This window comes from Neocloeon triangulifer, unplaced genomic scaffold (genome assembly GCF_031216515.1).
Source record: "Neocloeon triangulifer isolate White Clay Creek 2 clone unplaced genomic scaffold, ASM3121651v1 ptg000013l, whole genome shotgun sequence".
Classification (NCBI taxonomy): Eukaryota; Metazoa; Arthropoda; class Insecta; order Ephemeroptera; family Baetidae; genus Neocloeon; species Neocloeon triangulifer.
The window spans coordinates 3,285,801-3,301,715 of NW_026775555.1; the positions used below are offsets into that span (position 1 = coordinate 3,285,801).

General features: G+C 36.2%; 1 protein-coding gene across 2 annotated transcripts; it reads left to right on the forward strand.

The window, feature by feature from the left end:
• The first annotated feature begins 255 nt into the window (after positions 1-255).
• Positions 256-15,678, forward strand: LOC132198978 (protein FAM43A). Of its 2 annotated transcripts, none has more exons than XM_059623338.1 (5): positions 256-524; positions 7,581-7,793; positions 12,656-12,921; positions 12,978-13,223; positions 14,304-15,678. In XM_059623338.1, exons 2-5 carry the CDS (start codon positions 7,595-7,597, stop codon positions 14,706-14,708), a joined length of 1,116 nt encoding a protein of 371 aa, XP_059479321.1. In that variant the 5' UTR covers positions 256-524; positions 7,581-7,594; the 3' UTR covers positions 14,709-15,678. The 2 variants fall into 2 exon arrangements, with proteins under 2 accessions (XP_059479321.1, XP_059479320.1); XM_059623337.1 differs by lacking the exon at positions 256-524 and adding an exon at positions 4,467-4,611.
• The last annotated feature ends 237 nt before the right edge of the window (positions 15,679-15,915 follow it).

Here is a 15,915-nt window from a genome sequence, read left to right on the forward strand (position 1 = left end):
GGTGACTTCCAAGGTTGGCCTGACCTCTGTAGCAAATACTTTGAAACTATTTTAGCAAACATAACAAAAAATTATAATGTGTCCAAAAAATCTTGTTCCATTAAATTATCAGTATTAAAGCTTAATTTATTTATTCAAATGCCTAAAATGTAAATAAATTTTGCAATTTACAGTATATTTAGCAAAATTACAAAATACTTAATTAAATTGGAGTTAGCGTCAGGTTGGCAATGGCCTGGCGCGCCCACATACCACAAGTTATGAAAAAGCTAGTCGACAAGTCGAGTTGCGGCCACGCAATCGTCCAATCGCAGGCGCAGGTAGAAAAAACCTGTCAGGTGGAACCAGCGACTCTCTCTCCTTGGAACACCCTGAGCACAGGTGAACCGAACTGGATTCGATCAACAACATGGCAGACGATTGCTGTACAGTGGCCAGCAGGTCGATCCGTTGACTTTACCCTTTGAGTAAAGCAGTCGAACCGCGACTTGGAGGTCCACTTCGCCTGCGCCCGCCCGCCTCAGGTGAGTCTGCCTGCCCTGTGCCCCCCGGGGGCCCTGATCGGGGCCCACCGCGCTGACCACCAGTGGCGGAAATGAACGGAAAATGATTCGAAAGACGCGCAACAGGTGCTGGCAGGGCGGATTCCGCAGGGTCGCCGTGATTATAAGGGCACCTGTTTTGTTCGTTCGGCGTTGAAAACCGATCAGGGTCTCTTTAACAAAAGCGATGCGCAGGTGCTTTTGTTTGTCACCTGCCCCCGAGCCATTCATCCGCCCGGGGTGATTTACGTGCGTGTCTCGTTTTTTTTTTCGATTTATTAATTGCTTGTATTGCGGTGCACCTGCCCGTTTAGGGGGTGACCTTTGACAAGGTGCGCGTTACGTAAAGAGAGATTCAGCGGGGTTGCGTCGATCGAATGTCAATTGGCCGCGAGCGCCTTTTTCGCACATCGCGTTTCCCAACCGGTGGCGGCGACATCCGCATTTTTATCACGCGCATTTGCATTGAACCGTTTCGGAATTTATTGTGGACGTCGATGAAATTCCATGTAATTAAATGTTCAGCGAAAATTATTAGATTTTATATACATTACGCTGAAACTGGAAAAAAGTGGACAATTTTCCTTCTTTCTAGAGCATTTCGTTATTTTTTTATTTTTGTTTTCCTTAGAAATCAACATAAATAGCAAGTGATTGACGTTTGCTTGAGGAAAATTTTAGAAAAAGATAGTTGGATGAACAAAATATATATTTCCGCACAACACGCAGCAGTCGTTTGACAGCTTATTTTTTTAGTGAAATATTTGCTAGTTTCGAAGATACAAACTTTTGCGGTCAACACCCGTGGTGTCACCAAAATGTTAATGCGCATAATTTTAATTTAAAAATAGAGCAGGATAAGCTTGCTATCTAGGGTTGTTGACGAGAACATGAAATTAGCTGAGAACATTCTTTATCAAGTTAAAAAAACGGCATGAATTCTAAATATCCCCAAAAGGAATCGTCAAATTAGTATTATTTTGTATAATTTATTTATTTATTTATTCTCCATTCGATATACAGTCATAATGTCAATATACATATCAAAAAAACTATACATAAAGGTACAGAAAAAGCTGAAAATACACTTGAAAAGAGACATACTGTTTTATTAAATTTGATATGATCTGAACATAATTTTTAATTTATCATTCAACTTTTAATAGTTCATAAAAAAGTGGTTTCTTGCAGTGAGTAAAATGTTTAAATTATAAAAAGTTTCCTGTGAAATTTATAGTCATTGATTTAATTAAGGAATCATTGATGTAATATCAAGGAAATAGGGAAGTTTTTATTTTTAATAAGTTAGATTATTATTGCTGCTGATGAAAAGAGTTTATTTTTGTTTGGATCTTATGCTTCAAAAAGGGTTTGGCAACATCCTTTTTTCATTGCCGTAATTTGCTAGACCTTATTCAATTTCTGTGATCCAAATTCTTTGATTCAAATCTTTCTCAAGTACAAACAGGAAAATTGTTCCTTAATTATCAATTCAGGCAGTTAAAATTTCCCACTTTTGTTTAAATCTCCGTTAAAAATTCGGCGTTAAAGGTAAATATACAATTTTGAATCCATGCATTATTTAATTAGTATGAAATTTATTACTAATTTTATTATTATTTTTTTTATTGAAAACGCAAAATATTTCAGTCTTTGTTGTTTAATTTTTTTGAATAATGATCTTCCATTAGCGACCATCTTTTGTTTATTGCGCAAATGTGCCGGAGAGGATCAATGAAATATCCACAGGTGTCGTAGTTTGCAAAATCGTGAGCTCCGTCAAAAGTGAAACTGGAGGGCGTCGTTCGTCTATTCCTTCTTTCACCTGCAAGTTGCGTGTCATGCGTTATTTTTTTCGCGCCCACGACCCTAGTCGGTTTTTGCGACGACAGCCTTGCGAAAAATTTGCAGCACGCGCTGCAAACGGAAAGAGTTGCTTATGAAGGGGGAGGCCAATCGCGTGCATAAATAATTCCGATTGACCTCTGACGGGACCGAAGCAATGGGTATAATTGACCAGTGTATTAAGAGATGCCCTCCAGCGCGGTGATCCAGTTTCTTGCATGTTTCAAATCACAAAATTAAATATATAAAAAAAGGTTAATTATCGCAATTTTGTACGAATTTATTACGAATGGGGTTAAAAGTTTATTCCAAATACTGAGGTTATTGTTAATTTCAATAAATGAGAGTTTATATAATTTAGGATTAATTCAAACTTTGTAAAAAAAACTACTTTTTTAATTTTTTTCTTGCTTAAAAGTTTTATTGTCATTGTTGTTTATTTGACCATTGTTACAATACATAGTTTAAATGCAATTGTTGCAAACAATAATTTATTTGAAAAAAGGAATGTTGGACGAAATGGCACCACCACTAGCAAGAATAAAATTTGACTGAAAAGTTATATTTTTCTGTTTGAAATTATATTAAAATTTTCATTATAATTTGCTATTCCAGAAATTTAAATTAAAAAATGTCTTTAATAACATAAATTCATATCATTTTCGAGTTAATTGAAGTTAAAATTTTATTTAAAAATTCCGAGTAAACTTGAATGTAATAAAGAGAATTTTTAGAATTCACAATTAAATGAGGTTGGAATCTTATAATTGAGCATTACAAAAAAGGCAGTTTTTCTATTTTCGGTTTTCGAAAGAGATGCGTCTTGCCCTTGGTTAAGGCTATTCTCATTCCAGTTTTACTCTACGTAAACAGAACCAGGAATAAATCTCTTTCGCCGAATCCGTTTTGCACCCAAACCAAATAAACGGACGCTAAAGCCGGAAATGAACATATAAATCTGCTAAAAAAAAGCTCTCTACGCGGCAATAATCGCGGTGTTATCTGTATGGGCGGCGTAACGACCGTGGCGACCTAGGGTGTCCCTGGCATTGGCTCTCCATGATCGACGACACGCTGCAATTAAACGTGCTCATAAAAACGCGACCCCATTCGCACAGATAAAAATAATAGCAGACTAGCTAATCGACCTCCGCACCTTATCTATTCGCGCGGAGACCTCAAATCCGACGCCGATTTAATTTCTCACGCAGCGCCGTCGATTTTCAATTCGTCGGCAGATTGAACTCGAGGACCTTTTAATTGAAACGAGTCAAACAACAGAAGCTGTCGTGAATGCTGATCTGAAAGTTTGGTCAGAGAAAGGAAATCGTGCGTGCGTCATAATTAGGGTGATAATTGCTTTTCCGCTCTTGTTATCTTGCAAGAATAAGGAAATTCGGAGCGCAGGACTAAATTTTTGCTCGTAAAAGTTGGGATAATACTTAAAGTGAAATAAATAAATGAAAAATTGAAACCGGGCAAACCTCATTGCAATGAAAAAAATAGAAATAAAATGGAAAGAATTTAATTATAACAAACATTTATTAATTTCTGTGGTTGTAAATTATTATCAATTATTTAAATAAATATAAATTAATCCACTAACTTGCCAATGAAATTAAAAATTAATTGCCTATTTTTTGTCCAAGAATTAAAAGAATTTACTTTCATTTTTATCCTCATGAAATATCACAATTAATTAAATAATTTCTATATTTTTCAAGCCTCTCAAAGCTTACAAAAGCGATAATTATCTAAAGTGAAAATTTAAATACTATATTAAAATGCATCTGGATTTTCACTTTTGATCGCAGATTGCACCCGCCCCCGTTAATTAACGACCGCTAATTTCACCGTCGTCGCTTTTCTGATTGCAATCTGGAGGCGGTGGAAAGACAAGTAGCGCGATGAAATCATACTCTTCTTGTACTTCCAATTAAATCGCTCGAATTATTCTTCCTCTCTGTCTCTCGAGAGGAAACGGCGGGTGCGCACGTTCGTTGGGTTTTTTTTCCACCGCCCAGCTCGCAACTGCTAGAATTGCTAGAATACACAAACCCGCAGTCGTACACTCGCGGTCGTTGTGGAATGCGCACCGCATTCAATTCATAAAATATAATTATTATATTATTGAAAGAGCCTCGTTTTCTCTCCAAATCAATCTTCAACGAGGGCGTCGAACCGTTCTAAATGAGAAACCAGGACTGTTTGCGGCTGAAAATCGGTAATAATTTCTCTTTGATTGTTTTAACACTTTTATATTTTCGCACAGACTGACCAGACTGTAACAATTTTCTCAACCAATAATGCATCGTCGCGTTAAATGTCCAATCTGGTATTTTATGAATTTTATTTGAAAATAAAAAAAACTGATTATCTGCTCCAATAATTTATATTATTTTATTATTTTTATTAGTATTTTTAAACATTAAAATTATTTTGTATGATTTGAATATTATTTTCAGTCATGAAATAGAAACTAAATAAACTAATATATTCGTTAAAATGATTTCATTCAATAAAAATAAATTTAAAGACAATCTTCGTTTTTTTTTTAAATAAAATTTATTATTTTGTTTTCCTCCAATGCAGTTGTTTGATTTTAGCGCTCATTCAATTAATTTGTAAACAGAAAGGTGTCTCCATTGTATCAGAGTCTAGGAAAGCGTGCAGCTCGTTTTTCCCATTTCGAGCAAAGGCTCTTGACAATTCCTCATTGTTTCCCATTTATATTCTCTTTCACCGAGATGCACTTGGCTCCGCGTGGAGGTCGCACGGTCGTCTTCTTTTGAAACCATAAACTGCAGCGGCCCGGACGAGATAAACGTGATTGTTTTCGGTTCGCGCCTTTTTATCTGTTAATTGCGTCTCGCTTTTGCGTTCGGCAAACACAGCCCCTGCTTTGTTATTTTAAAGGGCTTCAGGTTTTTTACGACTCATTGATCGTCATGAAAATAATAATACTCTCACTTTCTCTCTAAATCATTGCACCTGTCCATTGTTGAGGCGCTGAGATTTTATCGAGAAAAGGTATTTTAATTGTATTTTTAGAAAATACAATAGAGTAAGAATATGTTTTATTGTGCTGTCAACAAGTGTTTCTCACGATTGATTATAACAAACTAACCACAAAATATAAATCAATTTTAGAGTTCATAATTTTTCTCACAATCTGAGCTGAAACTCTGTAAAATCTATTGTATTGGATCAAATTTTCAACAAGTTAAAGGCAATTAAATAAATTATCTAATAAAATTAATTGAAGAAATTGACACACTCATCAAGATGATCATGGAAGTGAAAAAACGGGCTTTTTCCTCGTAGGAATTGTTTTTATTTTTTGTTGCATAACAAAATCAATTTTTTACAACAAAGAAAGGCCCGTTTTCATCACTTCCATAAAACCGTATTTAAAATAATTTAAAATTCAATTAAATTCAAATAAATTCAAATTTAATAACAATTTGACAAATTAACAGCAACAATTTATTGTCGTTCTGTACAATATTGAAAGTAATCTTTACAAAACATCAGGCAAACAAATTGGAATTAATATAAAAAAACCGTTGCTGAATGAAAAATTCTTATATTCCTAAAACCATATCTAAAATTCGCGCCTTTTCGGACGAGTTAACTGTCCATCGGTGGACTTGATTTTATTACTCTTGGCGGCGTCGCTTTCCACGCTTCCGCGCGTTCCTTACGATCCGAAGCGCATTCTTTCATTATCAACCCGATTCGCGAATACAATCGCGGTGCAGCGAAGGCGCCATGTGCGGACACAAAGGCGCGAGCAGACGCGCCATTGTTTGCCTCTTTCCGGTCTGAAAACCGAACAAAACGAAAACACCGCAGCAGCGACCATCTCTCTCGGTTCACCAATCTCGAGCGCGCTATCAGACACTGAACTGCGTACGTGACTCATAAAAATCTATTCTGGCTCGGAATTAATTTTCGCTGCAATGTGGTCTGTGGTGCGAATCGTCATCTCGCGCAAGGGTCAAATCAATTGGTGCTGCGAATTGCGCACCAACTCGCGGCCCCCGCTAACGAGCACGTGCGTTTCGCACCCCGCACTCGCCAACTGCAGTCGGCAAAACGCCGGATTCAATTTGCGATTTGCAGCATGTGGTACGTCACAACACCGTAATTTGAACTAGTTGTAGGATTTTTCCTGCGCAGTAAAGAGCGGTTGGGCCCAGCTGTGGTGTGGTCAACAAACTCTTTTGTCAACTCCAAGTTCCGCCGCGTTTTTTCCAGCATATACTAAAATTCTAAAATTCAGAACAAAATAATAAAATGGTGCGTTTCTTCATAACTTCATATCCGTTCCATTTAAAGCAAGTTTTAAAAAATGATGCGTTACACAATTTCACATAAGTTTCATAATATTTAATTTGTATACAATTGAAATTTAAAAATTAATTAAATTAATACATATAATAAATACCAAATTCATTCAAGATTATAATTTTTATTACTTTCAATATCTTGGTAATTTTCAAATTAATTTTTGTATATTTTTAATTTTTTTTTATCACATTACAGAATTTTGTCTTCGTATGGTAAACAAATAAACAAAAAAATCAACTGTATTCAAAATAATTTTATAATTTAAAAACAATTTATATTAATTTTATGCTTCTTTGTCCACATTTTTAATTTATTAATTTTTGGATAATATGATGGATTCATCCTCAAAAAATAAATTCAGCTTTCAGCTGGCATCTAACTTGAGTTTCTTCTTCTCTTTTATTATTAATATTATTTAATTAATTACGCGAAGCTCATTGTTATGTGTGAAATTCGCTCTTCTTCTTCTTCTGGCGGGCTCGAAGACAATCGCGCTAGAAACTCGTGTCAAGACCGCCGAGAAAATGCATTTTTCATCAGCACACCGAATTAACGAACGAACTTTCATAACGCACTCGGGGACAAAGCATCGAGCACGATCCTTTGCGTGCGCGTCGCACTTTCCTTTTCTGCAACGATTACGAGCCTAATTTGAGCTTCTCCACTAAATACCCGCGCGGTCGACGACACTTCTTGCAGACAGGATTACCATATTTTTATTGAAAGCGTCGAGAATCGGTGGAATATTATTCGTGCCACTCGAACACGCCTGACTTTGCATTATTCCTGCTCCAGATTTCTTTCTTTTGGTCATGATTTTTTTTCTGATTTTTCTTGCAGATTCATCAGTAGCGATGGACGAGGTGGCCGGGCTGGCCGAGGAGCGCGAGGAGAGCGTCACGAAAAAGCAGGCTGAGGTGTTGGTGCGCTCGCTGAAGGCCCTCAAACTGGGCCTCGGCCGCTTTTGGCGACGGCAATCGGCCACCATCACAGACTACGACCCCACCTACCGCGTCGCCTACCTCGGAAATGTGCTCACCGGATGGGCGAAAGGTAATGGGAATTTTTTTTATAAATAGAAAAAATTTAGGATAATTTTGTATTTTAAACAAATTAAAGTACATTTAAACGCCTTTTATAAAAAATGATTAAATATTCTTATTTTTCATTTATGCAAATTTTTTACATTCAATTGCAGAAAACAATTTATTTGATAAAAAAGGAATTGTTGGACAAAACGGCAAGAATTTTGCTAAAACTTCCAAGATCAAAAGACCCCGTCCGCCGCATGAAATGATATAAATAATTTTTTTTCCAATAAATTAAATGTTGAACGAAATCTAGTTCAGTCGCACACGACTTATTTGACTCCCTCTTTCATTGTCTATCTATCGCATCCGTCGAGCGATCAAAACAACACTGAATTTTAATTAATTGTCTTCGTGCTCCTAATTTGCTTCAAAAGTGGGTCTGACCTTTCTTTGCGACCACACAATTCGTTTCCCACCCTATTTTAAAAGCGAATTAAGTTACATTATTATTATTCTAAAAGCACGGCGGATTGTTTTGCCTCCGCAGTCTGTTGTGTTTTCGTTTGTGAATAATCTTCTGCCACTCGGCCTTGATGGCAGACGGAAAAAAAATACACTGACGAAATTCCACATGCTCGATTTGATTCACGCGCTTGAATGTGTCAAGCCGGCTGTTTTTAATTTGTGACATACATTTAAGAGAAATGATATTTTGAAATAACATTATATCATATGGGGGTTTTTTATCTCGGAAGTTTTGGCAAAATTCTTGCTGTTTTGTCGAACAATTCTTTTCAAAAATTGAACGCAAACAATGTGATTCATCAATTTAGACAAAAATAATAATCATATGGTTAAAAAAAAATTGCCAATATTTTTGCATTAAAATTGAATTGAATTCGAAGACGTGGACATCATTTAAATTGGTGTTCCTGTTCCTTGAGAAATTAACAAACGTTATCCGGATTAATTAATTAATTCGTTTCTCATGCATATATAATCGGATTAATTGCAAGCAGGTGTTTCACAAATTTGATTTAATCTTCCACCCATCAACACAAAGCAAAATTGTATATTTTTGCATTCAACCTTCACAACGCAAACCTTCGTTTTGTTTTGCATTCAGACTAATTGTCTCGGCGCCGAGATCAAGTTGCGGAAAAATTTTTGAAGCGCGGTGACTTGGCAATTTTGTATATATCATATTCCATTTATATTTTTAATAGAAAAAACATAACTGGAAGGCTGCGTTTAGTGGTGCCGAACAATTATCAAAGAAACGGTTACGGACGAGAGCAAATTTCGGCTTGTTTTATGCTAATCTTTAATGACACATGCTTGGGTGCATTTTTCACTGCGAGTTAGTTAGCCTCGTTTTTAACAACGATTTATCAAAACAATGCACCTGATTTTGCTGCACACGCACGCACGCACGCGAGCCGATTTTTACTTTCTAAATTTCTTAATTTTTATATCATCGTCTTCAGCATTAGCGGTTTTTGCGCAAGCCGGTAGGAAATGATCGTCTTCCTCTCCGCATCCTTTTTAATTGGGCTTCGATTCGGCGGTGGTTTGTTTGCTCAAGTTGCAAAGCTCGCTCCACTTTGATATACCTGAGCCTTATCGCTCGTGATCCAGGTCAAAAAAGCAAGTGCGCAGCCGAAATAATTAGGCACTGTGTAAGGTCTTCCCGCAGACTGGTACCAACTTAGTTGGTCTTGCTAATTAGCGCAATGAATGCAATATGATGCGAATGTCATGTTAGCTTGATGGACGCTTGTGTTTTCTAAAAATAAATAGATTGTCAAGGCTATTCACTTACATGGTTTTTCAATGCAGTTTGGACGGACCGAGAAAAAAATTAAGTAATTTATTCCGTCTAAAGTAAATTTTATTAGTCCCTGAAAAGTCAATTATTAAATGTTTTCATTACGTGGAAAAAAATTGAGACTAACTTTTGCATTCAATGATATTCAAATCTTTATATGGACTTGAAAAAATTCATCGTTGATTAGAATTTAAAGTCAGCTTTTCCTCGATGGATTTTGCGAGTTTTGCAAGTTTTTTATTTCAAGAAAAACTAAAAAAAAAATATATCCTGCTCCACATGTTTCTGCGGCCATAATTCATGAGCTTTGAAATCATTTTGACATAAGAATTAGTACAAAAATCTATTATTTATTGATTTTTTTTTTCAAAGTAACAATTTTCCGTTCAAAGTTACAAACCCCATCGAGGAAAAGCCATTAATTCAAATGTCAATGAAATTCTACTGCATAATTGGGGGAAAAAATATGAAATATAATTTTAATTTTTTTTTTTAAAATTATAATTTTATGAGTATTATTTGTTTTTCTTAAAATTATCTTGAAACGATAAAACGAATTCCAAAATATTAGATTATTAAATTTAAAAGAAATTTAACATGGAAAACTAATGCTTGAAAAATGCACTAAAATGCCCAAATTTCCACTTTTAATTTTAAATCTTAGTTCTTGTCAAAAACAGATTTGGAGTTCTGTTTCCAAAAAATTAGTTTATCCATTGAAAACTCTAAAATCAAGACAAACAGTGAAGCACTGAAATGGGAATTTTTTTTTATGGAAACAGAAATCTAAATCTTTTTGAAAAGAATTTAGATATTATCCAATTATAAGTTGAAATTAGGCCATTTTCATTCGCTTTCGTTCACTCAGTTTTTGATTCCACGTAAAATTTCTTTTGAAAACTTAGAATGCAAACTGGAATACACTCAACAACGCAAACACGACACAACTCTACACTAACAAATTAACAATATTAAATTTATCAATTAATAAATATTTATTTCTCCTATATTTTGATCAATTTCTTTAATTATTATTGATGTTTACTTCAAAGAAACGCAGTAAATAGCTGTGTTGCTCAACTTGCCATTCACAAGTTTGAAACGACTTTCAATATTATTTCATCGGCCGAATGCAAATTCTCCGTTCTTGATGCAAATCCCTCGTGCGAATTAACCGAATCTCGACAATGAAAGTCCGGAAAAACCGCAATTACGCGTGAGACCGGCGATCTGCTTGCGAAAGAAAAGAATCGTCTCCGCCGCGACTTGATTCCCGCTTGCGCAACTCGGTGCGGCGAGCAAGCGAGGGAATCATTTATTATTTTTCTCGTTACGCCAGCAGAGCTATCAGATAACAAAACACGCGCGTTATTGGGGCGCGACGCGGATTTCTATGCAAATAATCAGCCTCGTCGGCAGCATCGCGGCCAAATATTGTATATTTTGTAGCGGAAAAACGGGGCAACAATCGAATTATATACGCCGTGGCCAAATGGGTCGCGTTTGCGGTCGCGAGCACGAGAAAATTGGACGCTGCCCGCTGGCTTTTTAATGAAGAATCAAAACAAAAGAAGAGACGCCATTTACAGTTTTATATGATTCGATGGGAGATCACGTATTTTTTCAGACGAAAACTGGATTCGTCTTAACCTCGAAATTCCGTTCTTCTTCTTTGGCGCACTCTCACTTTTTAAGGTTAGGCGGAATTACACGTGTGTTATGTGTTTCTTTATTCGCTTGAGTGTTTGCAGAGTTGTGCAACTTTTTTACTGGCAGGTTGCCAAAAACGTCTCTCTTTTTGAACATGACGAGAGTGACGAGTGCTTGTCTGCTTGGCCGCCGGCTCGGGTAATTAGCGACCCGAGCGACCGGCTTGAAAACCGCAGCACAGAGAGTGGTCGTTTTTCTTGAAAATTGTGACACTGAAAGGAAAATAGGCAGGCGGTTGAGCAAGAAAATACTTGCCATTTTCTTTCCACAAACTTGACAATTCAAGGGAAACTCTTCAAAGCTGCCGGATGTATATTGGAATTTGAGATTCCGTCGGTTCAAAGCTGATTCTGCTTTGTTTTGAAAGAGAAAAAATAGAAATATTTTAATTATTAACTTCAGTCTTGTTTCAAATGGTTAGAGAAGCCTGACGATGAGAGTAATTTATTGAAACTGCATTTATTTCACTTCACTTATTGGAAGGGGAAAACCACCGTCGAGCTTTAATTTCTGGGTTTTTTTAATAAATTTTTTTGATTATATATCATAATTGTGAGATGTTTCTATTTTTTTAAAGTTTTTATCACACATTTTCAGTAAAACCAAGTGAAAACCCCTTAAAAAAATTAAACCCTGAAACTGCTTTGAAAAAAAAAAACTATTCTGCACAAATAAGAGCAAAATCTACAAAATACACAAACGGCACTTGAACATCTATGGAAGAAGTAAAATGCAATTTAAAAATAAATTTCATGGAAAAATATATTTTTTTTCAATTATTTAACAATAAATATATTTGAATTTGAAATTATAGAGAAAGATAAAATTCAAATTCAAAGTATTCATAAAGTTTTAATAATATATGTATTCCAACTTTGTCAGCAAATATTCAACGACTTTATTAGATTTTTTTCTTATTACTTTAAACTTTTTACTGAAAAGTTGTATCTTTGTCTTTGAATTTATATTTTTATAAACTTTTGCTATTCTACAATATAATAAAGACAAATAATTTTGAGTTCTAAAAAATTTGTATGTTTTGAATGTGTGAATTCAATAAAATAGACTTTGTAGAATTCACAATTCAAGGAGTAATTTGTGCAAAAGTTGAAATTTGTATGTTGAATGTTACAAAAAAGGCAGTTTTTATATTAATGTTTTTTGAAAGTCTTGCCCTTGGTTCAAGCTATTCTTATTCTAGATTAAACGAAATTTTAAAATAATAAGATCACTTTAAAATTTATGAATTTAACTGAAGCTACATGAGAATCTCATGCCACGGCCTTTGACTTTTGTCACTGATTGAATAAAATCAATAATCAAGTCCCATTGTCCGTTTGATTAAGGTGAAGGCTGCACTGAGAAGCCGGTTGGGACTCTTTGGCGCAACTACTGCAGCAGCAGCCGGTCGGACGTGGCGATGACGCTGACCATCGGTGCTGCCGGACTCCGCGCCACCACCAAGGAACACGGCCTCACCGAGTACTGGAGCCACCGGGTCACGTACTGCGCGGCGCCACCTTCCTTTCCCAGGGTCTTCTGCTGGGTCTACCGCCACGAGGGACGCAGACTGAAGCAGGAGCTGCGTTGCCACGCCGTCCTCTGCTCAAAGGTTTCATCGATCAATTGAAAAAAATAATTCAAAATCTAAATTGGAATTTCTTTCAGGCGAGTGTGGCGCGGACGATCGCTGCCCAACTGCAGGCGCGGCTGGCCGAGGCGCTCAGGGAGTTTCGACGAGACAAGCTGTGTCGACAGCAGGCGCGACTCTCCCTAGCCAACGCCGTCTACGCGCAACCCTCGCTGCCAAAGCGACGCATCATGCTCAGCACCGGCGCCACCAACTATCGGCCACCCCTGGAGAGATCCAAATCTGCACCTAAGCTTGGTCCTATTGATGAAATATGTGAAGAGGTGTGCACAAAATTCCTTAATCATTTCATTAAAAATGTGTTCAAAAAGAGTGGTTCAGTGACCATGATAATTTGCAGGAATATCAGAGTTTCAATTTTTTTTTTTTTTATCAATCTAGAATTTATTTTAATGAAAGAGTTATTATATTTCTACATTGAATTGCTTTGGTGAAAGAAATTGCTTTCAATTATTAATGATTTTTACATGAAACATTCTAGAATGGGAATTATGGAGGTTAAAACAAACTTTTTATTGAATAGTTTGATGGGAAATGAAAGTTGCAATTTTCCTGATTTAATTTTGATTTGGTGATTTTCACATCTATTAATTCATTTTCTTGAAAGTAAAAAATAATTTTTACTTAATTCTTATTCATAGTATTTTGGGCTAAACATTTTTAATTAAGCAAATTTTCCAGACTGGTTTACTATTGTCAGTGTTCTCAACATGATATATCAGACATATTCTGGTATATTCTCTCCATGATTACCCTGTTAAAAGCCTGTATTAGCAGGAAGATAATTCCCCCATTATTTTTTTGATCTCTTTGATACTTCTTCCACAAGAATAGATAGGGCTTCTATCTCATTAAAAGCAGTTATGAAAGATGTTCAATTCTATTTTAACTTGCTGAGTTAGTCTCATGTTTCTCTGAGAAAGGCTGAATAAAGATAAAGATAGATGTTTACCCAATGAAGCATTTTGCAGAATCGCAGAAGCTCTCCAGACGTGCTCAATCCGTCTTATAACATCAACAGAACTTTTGCAAGACCGTAAAATTTTGCAATCTGTGTCATTCAGAATGTGATACTTTAAAATCTATTTGTAGCTATTTGAGTTTCATTTTCCTTAATTTCTCAATGCTAAAGTTCTTACACTAGGAAGCACACAAATTTTTACCATAAATGCAACCGAAATAAATTAATGAATCATATTGAATATTAAAAAAAAAATTGTAGAAAATAATGCACCTTTATTTAGTAAAATGAGATTTTAAGGAATTAGAATTGATCCAACACTAAGGAAAATTGATCATGTTTTCTTTTAATTTCAAATTGACATCTCTTGTCATTTTTCAAGGAGTTCCTGTCAATAATCGAAGAGCCTGAAGAAGAGGAGGGCAGCCTGAGTAGCGAATCGGGCGTGGTGGTTGCACCAGCAGCAGGAGAGGACGTCATGCCCTGCGGTTGTCCCCAGGGTGGCTGTTTATGCTGCGAAGAAGGTCCCGACTCGGACGAGAGCGGCTATGACGAAGCCGATTTCAGCTCCAAACCTTTGGCCGAGCCTTCCAAGGACGACGAAGACTCGACAGGCACCCTTTGCGAGACAAGTTCATTGTTCAGGCCGGGAGAATCGCCTCCCAAGCTGAGCAAACCGAGAAGGAGGAGCGCCGAAAAGCAGAAGTGCCTCGTTAGCGAAGACACGGGCCAGCTGCAGCACAAACTGGCAGGCGCCACCATGGACGCAACGTACGTCCAGGTGTGACGCCCCTGTTAGTTCAGAGGACGCTCGAGCGATAAATCAAAGTCAAAATTCATTGGTTCGTTTGTCAGGCTGACCAGATTTTTAATGAAATTATCCGCAGTACATCCACAGTATTTAGAAGAATCTCAGGTTTTATTCTCATTTTATTCATGATTTTTGTTCACTGGTCAGTCTGTGTATGGGGAGTTCAGTGTTGCAGACTTTTGAAGTACAAACGCGTCCTCCGTGCGAACCACAGATCTGTGACATAAGACTACATTTTGTGCTGTCCCGACTTTTGCCATGAGAGCTCAACCACGAAATTGTGACTGTAGATGTGAGTGTGTGCCTGTCCCCTTTCTGTTGAAGAGGCCAATTCCTCCGCCTCCTTTGACCTAGTCGACTAACGAGAAAAACAAGAGCCATCATCACACTTCGTGTTTCCTAGAAGCACCCGTTAATGCTGAAAGCGCAACTTATCATTCCAACTTTAATACTTAAAAACAATGAAAATTACTCTCGTTCCTGATTAGCATTCTTCGATTTCATTCCATTTTAATCGCACAATCTTGCTCTTGTTAGCTCATTTGCTTTTTGTATGTTAGGTTTTAACCGAGGAGAGGCTGCCGAGGATTTTCTTTGCAGCGAAAAAGTGGGAGATAAAATACATATTTTAGAAAATTGAGAAATGTCTGTGCCTGTGAATAATTTGTATTCTCCTGAACGCACAAGTGAGATAGGTCTGCTTTTGTGCCTTGGAAATGAATCTTATATTAATTATTTGTGTATAAATGACATAATCTATTTTATCAATACTGTCATCATTAGTTGAAAAGCAGAAATCTTATGTGTTCGGTGATGACCTCTGATCTGATATTCAAATCTGATATTGCTGATATATATTGTATTAATTATTTTCAGTAGCTACTGTGCATCTGTTAAGTGAAGTATTGCTATTATATTATCAAACAAATAAAGCATAAAATATTTCTTATAATTTACTGACTTTCAATTATTAGTTTAAAACCTGCACATTATTAATTAAACAGGCAAAAATTAAACTTAAGTTGTAAAAGAAAAAGAAATTTTGGTAGATATTCATGCCACTTTGCCTAATAAACAAACTCATCCAAAAATACTAATAATTTTTCGACAGCTAAAGTAATAATTTTAAAAATCAATTTTTATTTTTAAATTTCCTAAAATTTTTATTTCATTGCTTTTCTGG